Below are 11,748 nucleotides of genomic sequence, written 5' to 3'. Positions count from 1 at the left end.
AATAAGTTTTTCAATTCTAGTTCCTGGTTGACGTATATCATATTTATTTAAAGTAAACATAAATTTTCAGGTTTTTTTTGACATGCATGTGTTATAGGAAAACGTACACTGATTTAGGGTTTGAAATCCTCCAATATAAAAATGCTTACACTAATTTTCTTTTGTTCTGCAGTTGATTAACTCTCCAGGAAATCAATAGCAGTACACATCGATTAATCACCAAATTCGAAATTATACACAGCAGTATTCATCTAAATTTGGGCTGTGCATATCCATTGATTTCGTGCCATGTGATGAAGACTGTGATAACTAATTATGATCAGGTGCACAGATGTAATGAATTATTAACAATTGATCGTTGATTCGAACATCGTATTAATCATGCATGCATGCAATACTGACTCAAATGATGCCATACTTGTAACTTTTAAATTTAGTGATACACATAATTAAACAAATGAAATTCGATCTCTCTGCACAAATATTAAATCATGTTTAGGGATTTTTATTATGAGATCGAACATAGTAATTATACATATTGTGTGATGGATCGTACGTGTATTGGTCACTATTTGATTATCCCTCCTTGTGATCAAGAGTTGATCCGTTCGAGCTTGAAACGTTCTTGAACCGAGGAAATGTAGCTGGCAGCCTTCGTATCGACACCCTCGTCACCAGCACCGCCATAATGATCAAAGTACTGCTGCTTGATGAGGCTGTTTTTGGTATGATGATCTGCAGCGCCTGCCGGAACTATAAACGAAACCTTCTGCTTTGGCTGAGCTGCTGCAATCACGTAATCCTGGCCGTGGACTGTATACCCAACTGAGTAAGCTGGTGAAGTAGTAGCCTGGCTCGGCTTCACCTTGCTTGTTGCTATGGCGATGCTACTATATTGCGTACTTGTTTTCGAATTAGGTTTTGCAGCTCGGCAGAACGGCATCAACTTCCCCTTCATGAAACCTCCGCGTTTGCGATTCGACTCCATTTTCGTAATCTGAGTCCCTTTTTTCTATGTAGCTCTATATCAAATGTGTTAGAGCAAATATGTTGTTGTGCAACAACTGAGGAGTCTATATATATATATATATGTATGTATGTATAACATTTTTTGTTGCGGTACGCATTTTCTTTTTCCTTCGAAAAAGTTGCTGATCAAGTTGAAATGGGTGCAGCAGATGGACATGGTCGAACAGTATATATCGTGGTCCTTCTACTAAATATCTGGAAGAATCATCTTTAATTATGTACGTGTTCCATTTATCCCGATGTATGGATCATCACTATCAGCTAATTAGTTAACAAATACTTTATAAGATATGAGAATTTGTTTTTTAACTATTGCCAAATTTCAGAGAAACGAACTAATTTTACAACACAATATCATTCACAACTTACCCAGCTACTAGCTCAGTTGGAGCTGAGTTTTATCATAAGAGTTTCCGGTGCAATAAAAATAGGGGTGTGATATCCACACATCCCATTTTACTTCTCACACATCTTTTTAATTTTCGACCGTCAGATTGGATGAATTAAAGAATAACAACGGACAGAAATTATCAAGGGGTGTGTGAGAAGTAAAATGAGATGTGTGGATAGCACACCCTTAAAAATAACACCATATATTATCTATTGCAATTTGTATTGTCAATTTTTCCATGTGGAAGTTTCAACAATTATTCTTCTAAAACCAATAATTATTGTTTGATTAATTATGTCCTTCACATTGTTTGGGGAGGTTAGGCACACTAATAAACTAATAATTAGTTGCCAGTGACAAATAAAATAAGTAAGCGTTAGAATATATAAAAAGAACAGAATCACTTGGAAACTAATTAATTAAGAACTTATAGAGAAAGGCCAGATATCCTACTACAGTTAAATGTGTCATTTTAGAGAATTAAGCAAGAATTTTATGCTTCTCCCACTAGCTAAACGATTACTATTAGCCTATGTTACAATTAAGGACATGTTTTCATGATGTATTAAATGATTAATTTACATATCCTGATCATGATTCCCCAAATTTTAAAAAGTGATTTTTAATCAACTTTTTGTTGCTTGATCCATGAGGACAACCGAATAGATTATACATCCGTCTCCAAAAAGAGATAAGGTGCTCGAAAGAATAACGATCGGTCGTGCATGTGTTGCAGATCAATTTTCAAGTAACTGACCATGGAAAAATATCATGCAACTGATCGTCATCGTCATCGTGATCATCATCTTTTACAAATTTACGGAGAGAATTGTTGGACTTTTGAGATTCTTAGTGTCCCATATCGAGGAACTTTTAGTTTCCATTGCTATTTATATAGGTCTAATCCTTTATTCTAGTAATTAGAACTTGAACCATATGGAAATTGATTGAAGGCTTGATTCTTATAGTTGTGTGGATTAGGTTGCTATAATATAGCCTAATGCCTTGGAAGTTAAAATTAATCCAAGTTCATTAATTTTAGTTGTGTGGATTAGGTTGCTATAATATAGTTGTGTGTGTGTTTTCAAATACGCTCAACAGGTAGTTGAAAGGGTGTGAAACAACCTATATATTTGCAATCATAGTTTCCAAATACAATCATCTTTTCTTCCTCTTTCTCTTCCGTACAAAATTTCCAGAGAGTAAACACACAAAACAATTCTCCAGAATTCTATAATCTAGTGCGGGTTACACACAAAACAATTCGCTAGAATTCTATAATCTAGTGCGGGTTATAGAATTAGGTAGTTGTATCATGGTCGAGCAGACGTTGTAGAACCACAGACACAAGAGTGAGATGGAAATACTGTTCGAATGACATAGTTTTTGCGCTAGCTTCTACCTGTGGTTAATCAAGTTGGTACCAATTTAATTCCTGTATTTATTCCTGTTATTTCATTCTGTATAGCAAGTATTTTTCGTCAATAAAATATTTCAAGTTTGGTTATTTTTTATTTATTTCTGAATTGTTCTCCAACAAGAATATATGTATATGGTGGTACACTGGTAGCTAACAGGCACTAGACAATACCTCATGCTTCTTGTTTGTGTGCTTGGGTCGTTAGACGAGGCATATGGTGCTAGACACTTAGACAGCAAGCATAATTTCTTGAAAACAAGAAAAAGGAAAAAAAAAAAAAAAACCCTAAACTGGCAAACTTGCAGGGGGCATATATTTGGTGGGATAAGAACGGTGTCTTTTTCAAAGTACACCAGCACTCTCGGTCGATCCACTTTCATCATATATGAGGAGATTCAGATTGCTTGGCTTTTCATGTAGCAAATCTAGAGAGTGAAAACTCAGACACATGATATATGTATATATATACTGATCAGCATGAAGTAATTACGAATTACACACACACACACACACACACACACACACAAGCTATTTCTTAACAAGAATCTCGTTCTACTGTAGCAAAACCAGGATAAAGATATTAGCGTTGTAGTATATATAGTAAGGATCATGTATTTATCATATACATACAAAGAGATATACCATATCCATGTAGTTGTATTTTGGAGGTTAATGAAAGAGAGAGAAAAGAGAATATGATCTGATGATATATACTTTAGGATGATGGATCAAGCTATGGCTAAGGATACTTGCAAATTGGGGATGCTTTGCTTTACTCAAGCATGTGCTATCTAGACGGTAGAAAAAATTGATAAAAGCTTCCACATTTCTCTAGCTTTTAAATTTCGCGGATAAGATATTCTATTTCTACCTGATTGAAAAGTCCCGTATTCCTAATTCCCTCTCTATATACAACTTGGTTTATTAGTGCGTGTTGGAATTCTTGTTTATTTTCCATGTTTGCTTTGTTTTTCTATCTTCTTTTCTAATGTAAGTCCATTCTCCCTCCCAGCCTTTGACTCTTACTATGTTCTCGGTTTGAATTTTGAATTTTTTATGCGGCAAGTGATCGAATATTTTCATGAACCAAACTGGCGTAGTTGCTTTGCATCCATCCACAACTTTTGTGTTCATGCGCTTTTGGGTGAGGAGAGACTTTGAATTTGAGATGTAACGGGTTAAAGAGAAATACTCTATTCATCAGGATAATCCACCACTTACGTTACTTATATAGTAGTTAGTCTCGCTGAGTAGCAGGATCGACTTTTAATTTATTATGAGCGCAAATGATGGGTTCAATAAGTTCTTGCCAATACAGATAATGAAGAACCATAAGATTGATTACCTTAACATGACAAGAGAGATTTCTATTTCACTTTTTGGGGGTCTCAATCGTTAAGGAATTCAACTGATCCCAATCCAAAGGCTGTGACAACGCGACATGCCCCCAAGATAGGATCTCATCTTAATTTACTCCAATTCTTCTATATTAGCATGGAAGTGAGAAAACTTGATTTGGGGCGTCGACCGAGACGATGTTATTCAAAATACACCTTTCACAATAGCATGAAACTCATATAATTCCGTTTTCACTGGACCCACAATGATCTTACCAGTGTGCGAGTTACTCAAATTAGACAGCACTAGCTGACTAAAGGAGAGTCCATTTTGTCTGAGTTTTGGGCTTTCTCCCTTTTCCCATCCTGGGTTTTCTGTCTGAGTTTACGTGCTTTCGTAATGAAAATTGATGAAGCCCAATGTATTCCACAGAGAAGAAAAGGCCACAACAAGAAGTCAGATACAGAGGATGGGAGGACCATCTATTTGTAGTGTGTACACATTATGTGTAACATGTTTGTGATATTGGCACGGCTCAATTAGATTAAATGACCCGATCAATTAACCATCAAGAACTTTTGTTTGATTGAGCCATGCCAGCATCATTATCATCATTCCACCAAATCATTATATGTATGACAGAGAGGAAGATATTGAAATAATGGCTTTGGGTAGAGAATGCTTGGAACTTTGAAATGTTGGCTTCTTTTGTAGAAGAAAGGAGCGAAACCCATGCAGAAAATATTCATAAATCAGTTCTAAAAGTCTAAAATGGTGATTTTCTGATTAATGTCAAACTTTGAGGCAAAATATTTAATCAGGTACATTTTAAGCACTCTAATTGGCCAATTAGAGTCGCCGCGCTACCAAAATCTATCAAAATTTGAGCTCAACTCTATATCACAACGAATTCTTGAATGTATCCAATGTTATATCTTATTTCTCTATTTTTTTCGTCACGTGATAACACATGTTAGAATTCGACTATCATCTTAATTTGATCACGTTTTTTTGTTGAGAATCAATTCGAACAAATAATGATTAATTTCACTATAGTTGGGATTGTGTGGGAGCAATTGCCTTCAAACTTCATCCAAGTTTCAAGATGATGCTTTGGCTTAGAGTCGATAACTCTTTGAATTCCTTCCTCAACCATGGGATTATATTGTTCTCTATTATAAGAAAGGAAACTCTAATAGAATGTATGTCATGAAAAATAATTTCGGCACTACTCTATTATCCTTCTAGCCACTCTTGTTTATTTTTGTGACTTTTTTTTTGGTCGAATTTATTTATGTCACTTGATTCTCTTCTAAATTATTCAATTCAAATGTTAAAAATAAACACGGTAGTCATGTAGAAAACAGGTGGGTGTTAAAACTTCTGATATCATCAGTCTCACTCTTCAGACTTTAATTGGATTATATATTGATATAATCAAGCATAAATCAAACTAACTTTTCATCTCCTAGTTTGGAAATCAAATGGAAGAAACATTATTGTTCGTTTCCATAAAACACAATTACTTCAAAACATTCAAATGGTTGGGAAGTTTTCTACAGTTGACTAGTCCCGGATTAGTTATTCAATCAACATGTGAGAAACTAGTAAAGTATCAAAAACACAAGCTACTCCAATAAAATTGGAAGCATTTGCGCTCAGTTGTCCCAAAAGCCATCAGGGCACATTGGAAACATCATTTCTGGATTTACAGGCCTGTCCTCCACATTATGTGAGCGTGGATGAGCTGTGGTGACAGTGGGTTGAGCCAAGTGGTTTAGCCCACTAACTGGATTTTGTGTTGGATGAGATGACAGAAGATAGAGGGCACAACCCTTAGTGCTTTTTGGTGAGGCAGCAGCAATGGTTGTTGGAAACTTCTGCTGCTGGCACACGAAAGCTTGAGGGGCTGCTCGGTTGCCTGCAGCGGCTTTAGGATCATTTGCTTGCAAGAAAAGAAATTGTTTATCTCCTCCGCCGTTGAAGGAATTGGGAGGACTTCGTTCGTCAGCTGCGTACAACCACTGGTGGTGGTAGTTAGAACGCATGGATTCTGCTCCTTTTTTGTCCTTAACAGGCCAGATACATCTCACATTAGTTGTTGCACATACTCGTGGACTACCAAATTGCACGATCCTGGGACCTGAATGTTAAGAAATAGAGAGGCATAAATAACAATCTCATGAAATTGAAATATCTCACATCGGCCTTAGAAAGAAAAAAAAGAAGAGTTTAAATATCCTAACCCCACTTCATCTAACACCAAGACCTTTTATGATAAAATCTCACACCTGTTGGATTGTGCAGATGGTAATTAATAAGTTAGGAACAATATCAGTGTTGTTTGAAGTCGGCCGATGACCCACCTCTTTGATAATTTTACACATAAGGCAAGGCAATAATCAATATGGATGATTACCAAACGAATGAAAAATATAAAAATTCTCTATATAGGACGTCTGTCAATAGATATCGTAGGGGATATTGATATAAATCCATCGATTCATTCCTATTTGTTTTGTTGGCTTCACTGATGCCAATAATCTGTTCTCTTATAAGAACGGTGTGTCAGTCCTCTTAAAGACAAATGTACTCGTCTCAATTCCATTTTTGGTTCTAAACCAAGAGTTAATCACAATTTAGCAAAATAAATCCAGTTCGGAAAATATCTATCAAGACTGAAGACAGCAACAAAAATATAGTTACCTAGTCCTAATTAAACAATTCAAGTGATTTGGTGCATAGACTCCATACCTTTGTATGTGGAGAAGAAGAAGTGGGAACTGAAGGAGAAGGATTCCGGTTTAGGTTTCCGCCGGCGCTGGTTGTGTCCATTGAGACGTTTTCTGCAGCTTCTCTTCACCTTGTCAAAGTCCACCAGAGAATGGAATCTACAATCATATCTAGATATTGTGATTCAAACTGATAAAAAAAAAAAAAAAAAAAAAGCTCTTTGTTAATCAATTGTCCATAAAATTCGCCGGGCAAGATACATAAGACAACGAAAATACCGGAGATTATTCATTTTAGAAAGATAATTCATCGGATAGGTAGTAGTTTTAAGCCTTGAACCAAGTACATTAGGACTTGTTTGAAACTGTTCTTGTATAAAGCACTTATGCTAAAAGTGCTCTTGTTACAAACATGTAGAATTTATTATTAAAATTCCAGTGCCTTTCTATGAAGTATTTATACGATAAGTTTTTAATTGTTCATTAATACTTTGAAGTTTTAGGCTTTACAGAAGCAATATAAAACCTACTCTTACTATCGGATTTAAATAAAACAATTAGACTATTCTTACCAAAAACTATTAATGAAGCATGGTGAACTGTTCATATATATATATATATGTGTGTGTGTGTGTGTGTGTGTGTATTATGCACCTGCTGCACTGCTGGCAGAATCGCTTCTGTTCGCCCCTGACGACGACAACAGGGGCCTTGGAGTGGAGGTCGCAGACTCTGTGCCGCCGATGATATTCCCGACAACGGCTGAGGTCCGCCCTGCAACCGTCGACCAGGCATAGAAATTTCAGTTTATCACCTCCATTGTTACTACCACTAAGCTTTCCGGACGATGAGAGCTTCATTGGGTCCTCCTCCAATCCCAGTGATTCAGCTGGTCGATTCTCCATCTGGGGTTGTGAGATACTGGACCCCACCAGAGCAGCAAGGTCGCTGTCCTCGAAGTCCCAGTACTCCATTGCTGCCCGGTGTAAGAATAACTCGGATCTGCTGGAAAAGAAAAACAGAGGAATTAAATTCCTTAGAAACTGGGTTGAGTTTTGAGGATAATGAGCACTATGAACTATGATAATTCTGTTCCCACTAAAACAAGGAAGGTCAAAGGATTCATTGCAATGTGAAAAACCCAAGTTGGAAATATATAAGTTTAATCCCCTCCACTAAGAGACTCAGGGAATATAAATACATAGATTTCCCCATAGTTGGTAAATTGTTTTTGTTTAAACACTAGAAGGAGAGCAGATAAATCAAGGGAGGACCACCTGAGGCCGAGAGGTTTTGGCTTGTTTTTACTTCTATTATTCTGTTTGTCCCTAGTTTATTGGCCCAGTTTGAAGCATTTTTTTTGTTTACAGAAAAATTAATTAAAATGGTTTGAAAATTTTGAATTTTTAATAAAATAATAAAAATATGTCGTAAGTGAATAATATCAAAAATGAGTAAAAATGTCTTTAACATTAAAAATGAACAATATCATAAGTGTTTAGTTAAAATTCCATTTCTTTATTTAGGACTGCAAAATAAATAATACTTTAAAGAACAAAAGTTGTGTGATATTGAAGAAAATTACAGGGAAAGGACTTGTAACGAAAGAGACAGGTATATATCTTTTTACTTTTCAATCCAGTTGCACATTTTATAATGATCAACATGGAGAATATAAAACTTTTAATCATGTGAATAGTAATGTTAGGAAGATTATCTATTTGAATTATATTTTGTAAATTATACGATTTGATTATTGATGATTAGATTATTATTTAAGTGTTGATTAACATGCTTATTTTTTATTTGTAACACATCACATAATTTACAAATTTAGGCTATAAAACTTTTAATCATGTGAATAGTAATATTAGGAAGATTGTCTATTTAAATTATATTTTGTAAATTATACGATTTGATTATTGATGATTAGATTATTATTTAAGTGTTGATTAACATGCTTATTTTCTATTTGTGACATATCACATAATTTACAAATTTAGGCTAAAAAATTAATTTACCTATCATTATTAATGGGAAATTCCCTTCTCGAAACGAGAAATTTGGTGTACAAATATTTGTCACATAACATATTATTTCACATATTAGTATATGAGTGTGCGAAATGATTGATATATGAAGGTGTGCCTGAATACATTAGAAAACCTCTTCTCGAAAACTAGACTACTTACATAGAAAATTATTCACATTACATACAAAATGCTCTTGTATTAGAGTGTATCATTGTGATATCCCACATCGCCCAGGGAAGTGATCCTTATATGTATATTCTCATCCCTACCTAGCACGAGGCCTTTTGGGAGCTCACTGGCTTCGGGTTCCATGGGAACTTCGAAATTAAGCGAGTAGCGCGTAAGAGCATTCCTAGGATGGGTGACCCATCGGGAAGTTCTCGTTTGAATTCCCAGAAACAAAACCGTGAGGGCGTAGTCGGGACCCAAAACGGACAATATCGTGCTACGGTGGTGGAGCGGGCCCGAGAAGTGGTCCGCCCCGGGCTGGGATATGACAATTTGGTATCAAAGCCTAACCCTGGTCGCGTGTATGCCGACGAGGACGTCGGGCCCCTAAGGGGGGTGGATTGTGACATCCCACATCGCCCAGGGGAGTGATCTTTATATGTATATTCTCATCCCTACCTAGCACGAGGCCTTTTGGGAGCTCACTGGCTTCGGGTTCCATGAGAACTCCGAAGTTAAGCAAGTAGCGCGCGAGAGCATTCCCAGGATGGGTGACCTATCGGGAAGTTTTCGTCTGAGTTCCTAGAAACAAAACCATGAGGGCGTAGTCGGGGCCCAAAGCGTACAATATCGTGCTACGGTGATGGAGGGGGCCCGAGAAGTGATCCGCCCCGGGCCGGGTTGTGACAATTTGGTATCAAAGCCTAACCCTCGTCGCGTGTGTGCCGACGAGGACGTCAGGCCCCTAAGGAGGGTAGATTGTGATATCCCACATCGCCCAATGGAGTGATCCTTATATGTATATTCTTATCCCTATCTAGCACGAGGCCTTTTGCGAGCTCACTGGCTTCGGGTTCCATGGGAACTCCGAAGTTAAGCGAGTAGCGCGCGAGAGCATTCCTAGGATGGGTGACCCATCGGGAAGTTTTCATCTGAGTTCCCAGAAACAAAACCGTGAGGGCGTAGTCGGGGCCCAAAGCGAACAATATCGTGCTACGATGGTGGAGCGGGTCTAAGAAGTGATCCACCCCGGGCTGGGATGTGACAATCATAGTGTTGCCAGTTTTGTGTCTAATTGACATTTTTGAACATATAAATGTGTGATTCTCTAAAAATTAGAATCGAAATCTTTTGTGTTAGAATATTATACATGTAATACTAGTAAAGAAAAACTAGGTTGATATCGATGGTGATAAGTAGTGGCCTAGCAAACCCATTAATATCATCATAAAAAATTCAGCATCTACCATGAGTGTAATCATAAAAAATTCAGCATCCACCATGAGTATGACCAGGCTCCATTTCATTCCACTTATGATCCCTATGAATCCCAAAAATGGTATATAAGAAATCTTAATGTCGGCTTAAGAATTAGATTATACAATTCATCAAGATAAGAACGACTACTTAAACACTAAATTAAAGGATAGTGTTTGGTGTTATTCAAAAACCTTGTTAAATTTTTGCTATTGATATTTTTCAATTTATTTGGTCTGACGGTCAAAAATTAAGGAGTATGTGAAAAATAAAAATAAATATGTGAATAACACTATCGAAAATTGAGAGAGATGTATGAAAAATAAAAATAGATGTATGGATAACACTACACTAATTAAAATAATTAATAGTGATGAAAGTCATTGCCATATCTTAGTAGATATAGTCGTGGGTTTCAATTCATGCGTCCAGGTTTGAAACTTTTTTTTTTCCCTTAATTTTTTTATAAGCAAACAATATTATTTACATTAAAGAAGAATAGGTAAATTTAGTCGAGTTAGCAATAATAATAGTTTTGAACGCTCCCTCTTTCCTTAATAATAAAAATAATGAAATTTAAAAAAAAAAAATTGAAAGTCACTGCCCACTGTGCCCACGCCCATATGTTTAATTCAATTTTAATGAATGGGGCGCACCACTAGTAGTGTTAGATTATTCGTACGAGTAGGACTCATTCTTCTTTCACTCATACCTAATTTCATATTCGTGGTTTGGTGGTGGGTCAATTCATTTGTTCGTGGTTTAGCATTATTTTTTTATTGGGTAATGCTAGGGACACTTAATTTAGAGACTAAATTTTGAAAACTAAAAGACATGAAAGTTTATAATTAATTTATTACTTAAACATTGATAAACGTACTTATTTTTATTGGTGACACATTATTTAGTTTGTAAATTTAATCTCCAAATTTAGTCTTCCTAACATTACCCTTTTTCATTTACAGGTTGATTTTTGGATTTTTTTCTTGCTTACGTGTCAAAGTAGTTTTCTCCACAACTTGCAATATATTGGCCAACATTAGGTTTTTTATTTTTATTTTTTATTAATGGCTATTTGAAAGATACGTAATAAAATAAGTTTGATGATAAGTCTCATTCCTTTTCAAGCCTTTTTCGTTATACTTTGGCCTGGATTAGGTAGGTTCGAGTTTTCATTCCTGGTCCAATACATAGATAAGCAACTTATAGTCTCTCCTAGAATCTCAACTGAGTTATGTGAAGCTCATTCTATAGTTCCTTAGTCATGTCAAAGTGAATCAGATGATCTTACTAAAGTTAACCCAAGCCTTGCGATTTGTTGTGGGTTTTTTGAGATTCAGCAGGTTATTTTCTTAGTGGTTTCTCCCTAAGTTTGGGGCA

General features: G+C 36.1%; 2 protein-coding genes across 2 annotated transcripts; both read right to left on the bottom strand.

Moving 5' to 3' along the window:
• Window positions 1-592: 592 nt before the first annotated feature.
• LOC137739202 (uncharacterized) lies at window positions 593-988 on the bottom strand. The gene has a single exon (XM_068478748.1). It carries the CDS (start codon window positions 986-988, stop codon window positions 593-595), a length of 396 nt encoding a protein of 131 aa, XP_068334849.1.
• A 4,675-nt stretch (window positions 989-5,663) lies between these two features.
• LOC137741016 (squamosa promoter-binding-like protein 13A) lies at window positions 5,664-8,167 on the bottom strand. The gene is made up of 3 exons (XM_068480824.1): window positions 7,565-8,167; window positions 6,933-7,069; window positions 5,664-6,321 (listed from the first exon to the last, which is right to left on the bottom strand). The coding sequence occupies exons 1-3, from the start codon at window positions 7,882-7,884 to the stop codon at window positions 5,837-5,839; spliced, it is 942 nt and encodes a 313-aa protein (XP_068336925.1). The 5' UTR covers window positions 7,885-8,167; the 3' UTR covers window positions 5,664-5,836.
• Window positions 8,168-11,748: the final 3,581 nt, after the last annotated feature.

This window comes from Pyrus communis, chromosome 7, assembly GCF_963583255.1.
Source record: "Pyrus communis chromosome 7, drPyrComm1.1, whole genome shotgun sequence".
In the NCBI taxonomy this organism is placed as follows: Eukaryota; Viridiplantae; Streptophyta; class Magnoliopsida; order Rosales; family Rosaceae; genus Pyrus; species Pyrus communis.
The sequence above is the reverse complement of the archived record's forward strand: the minus strand, read 5'-3'. Positions and strand labels throughout refer to the sequence as shown.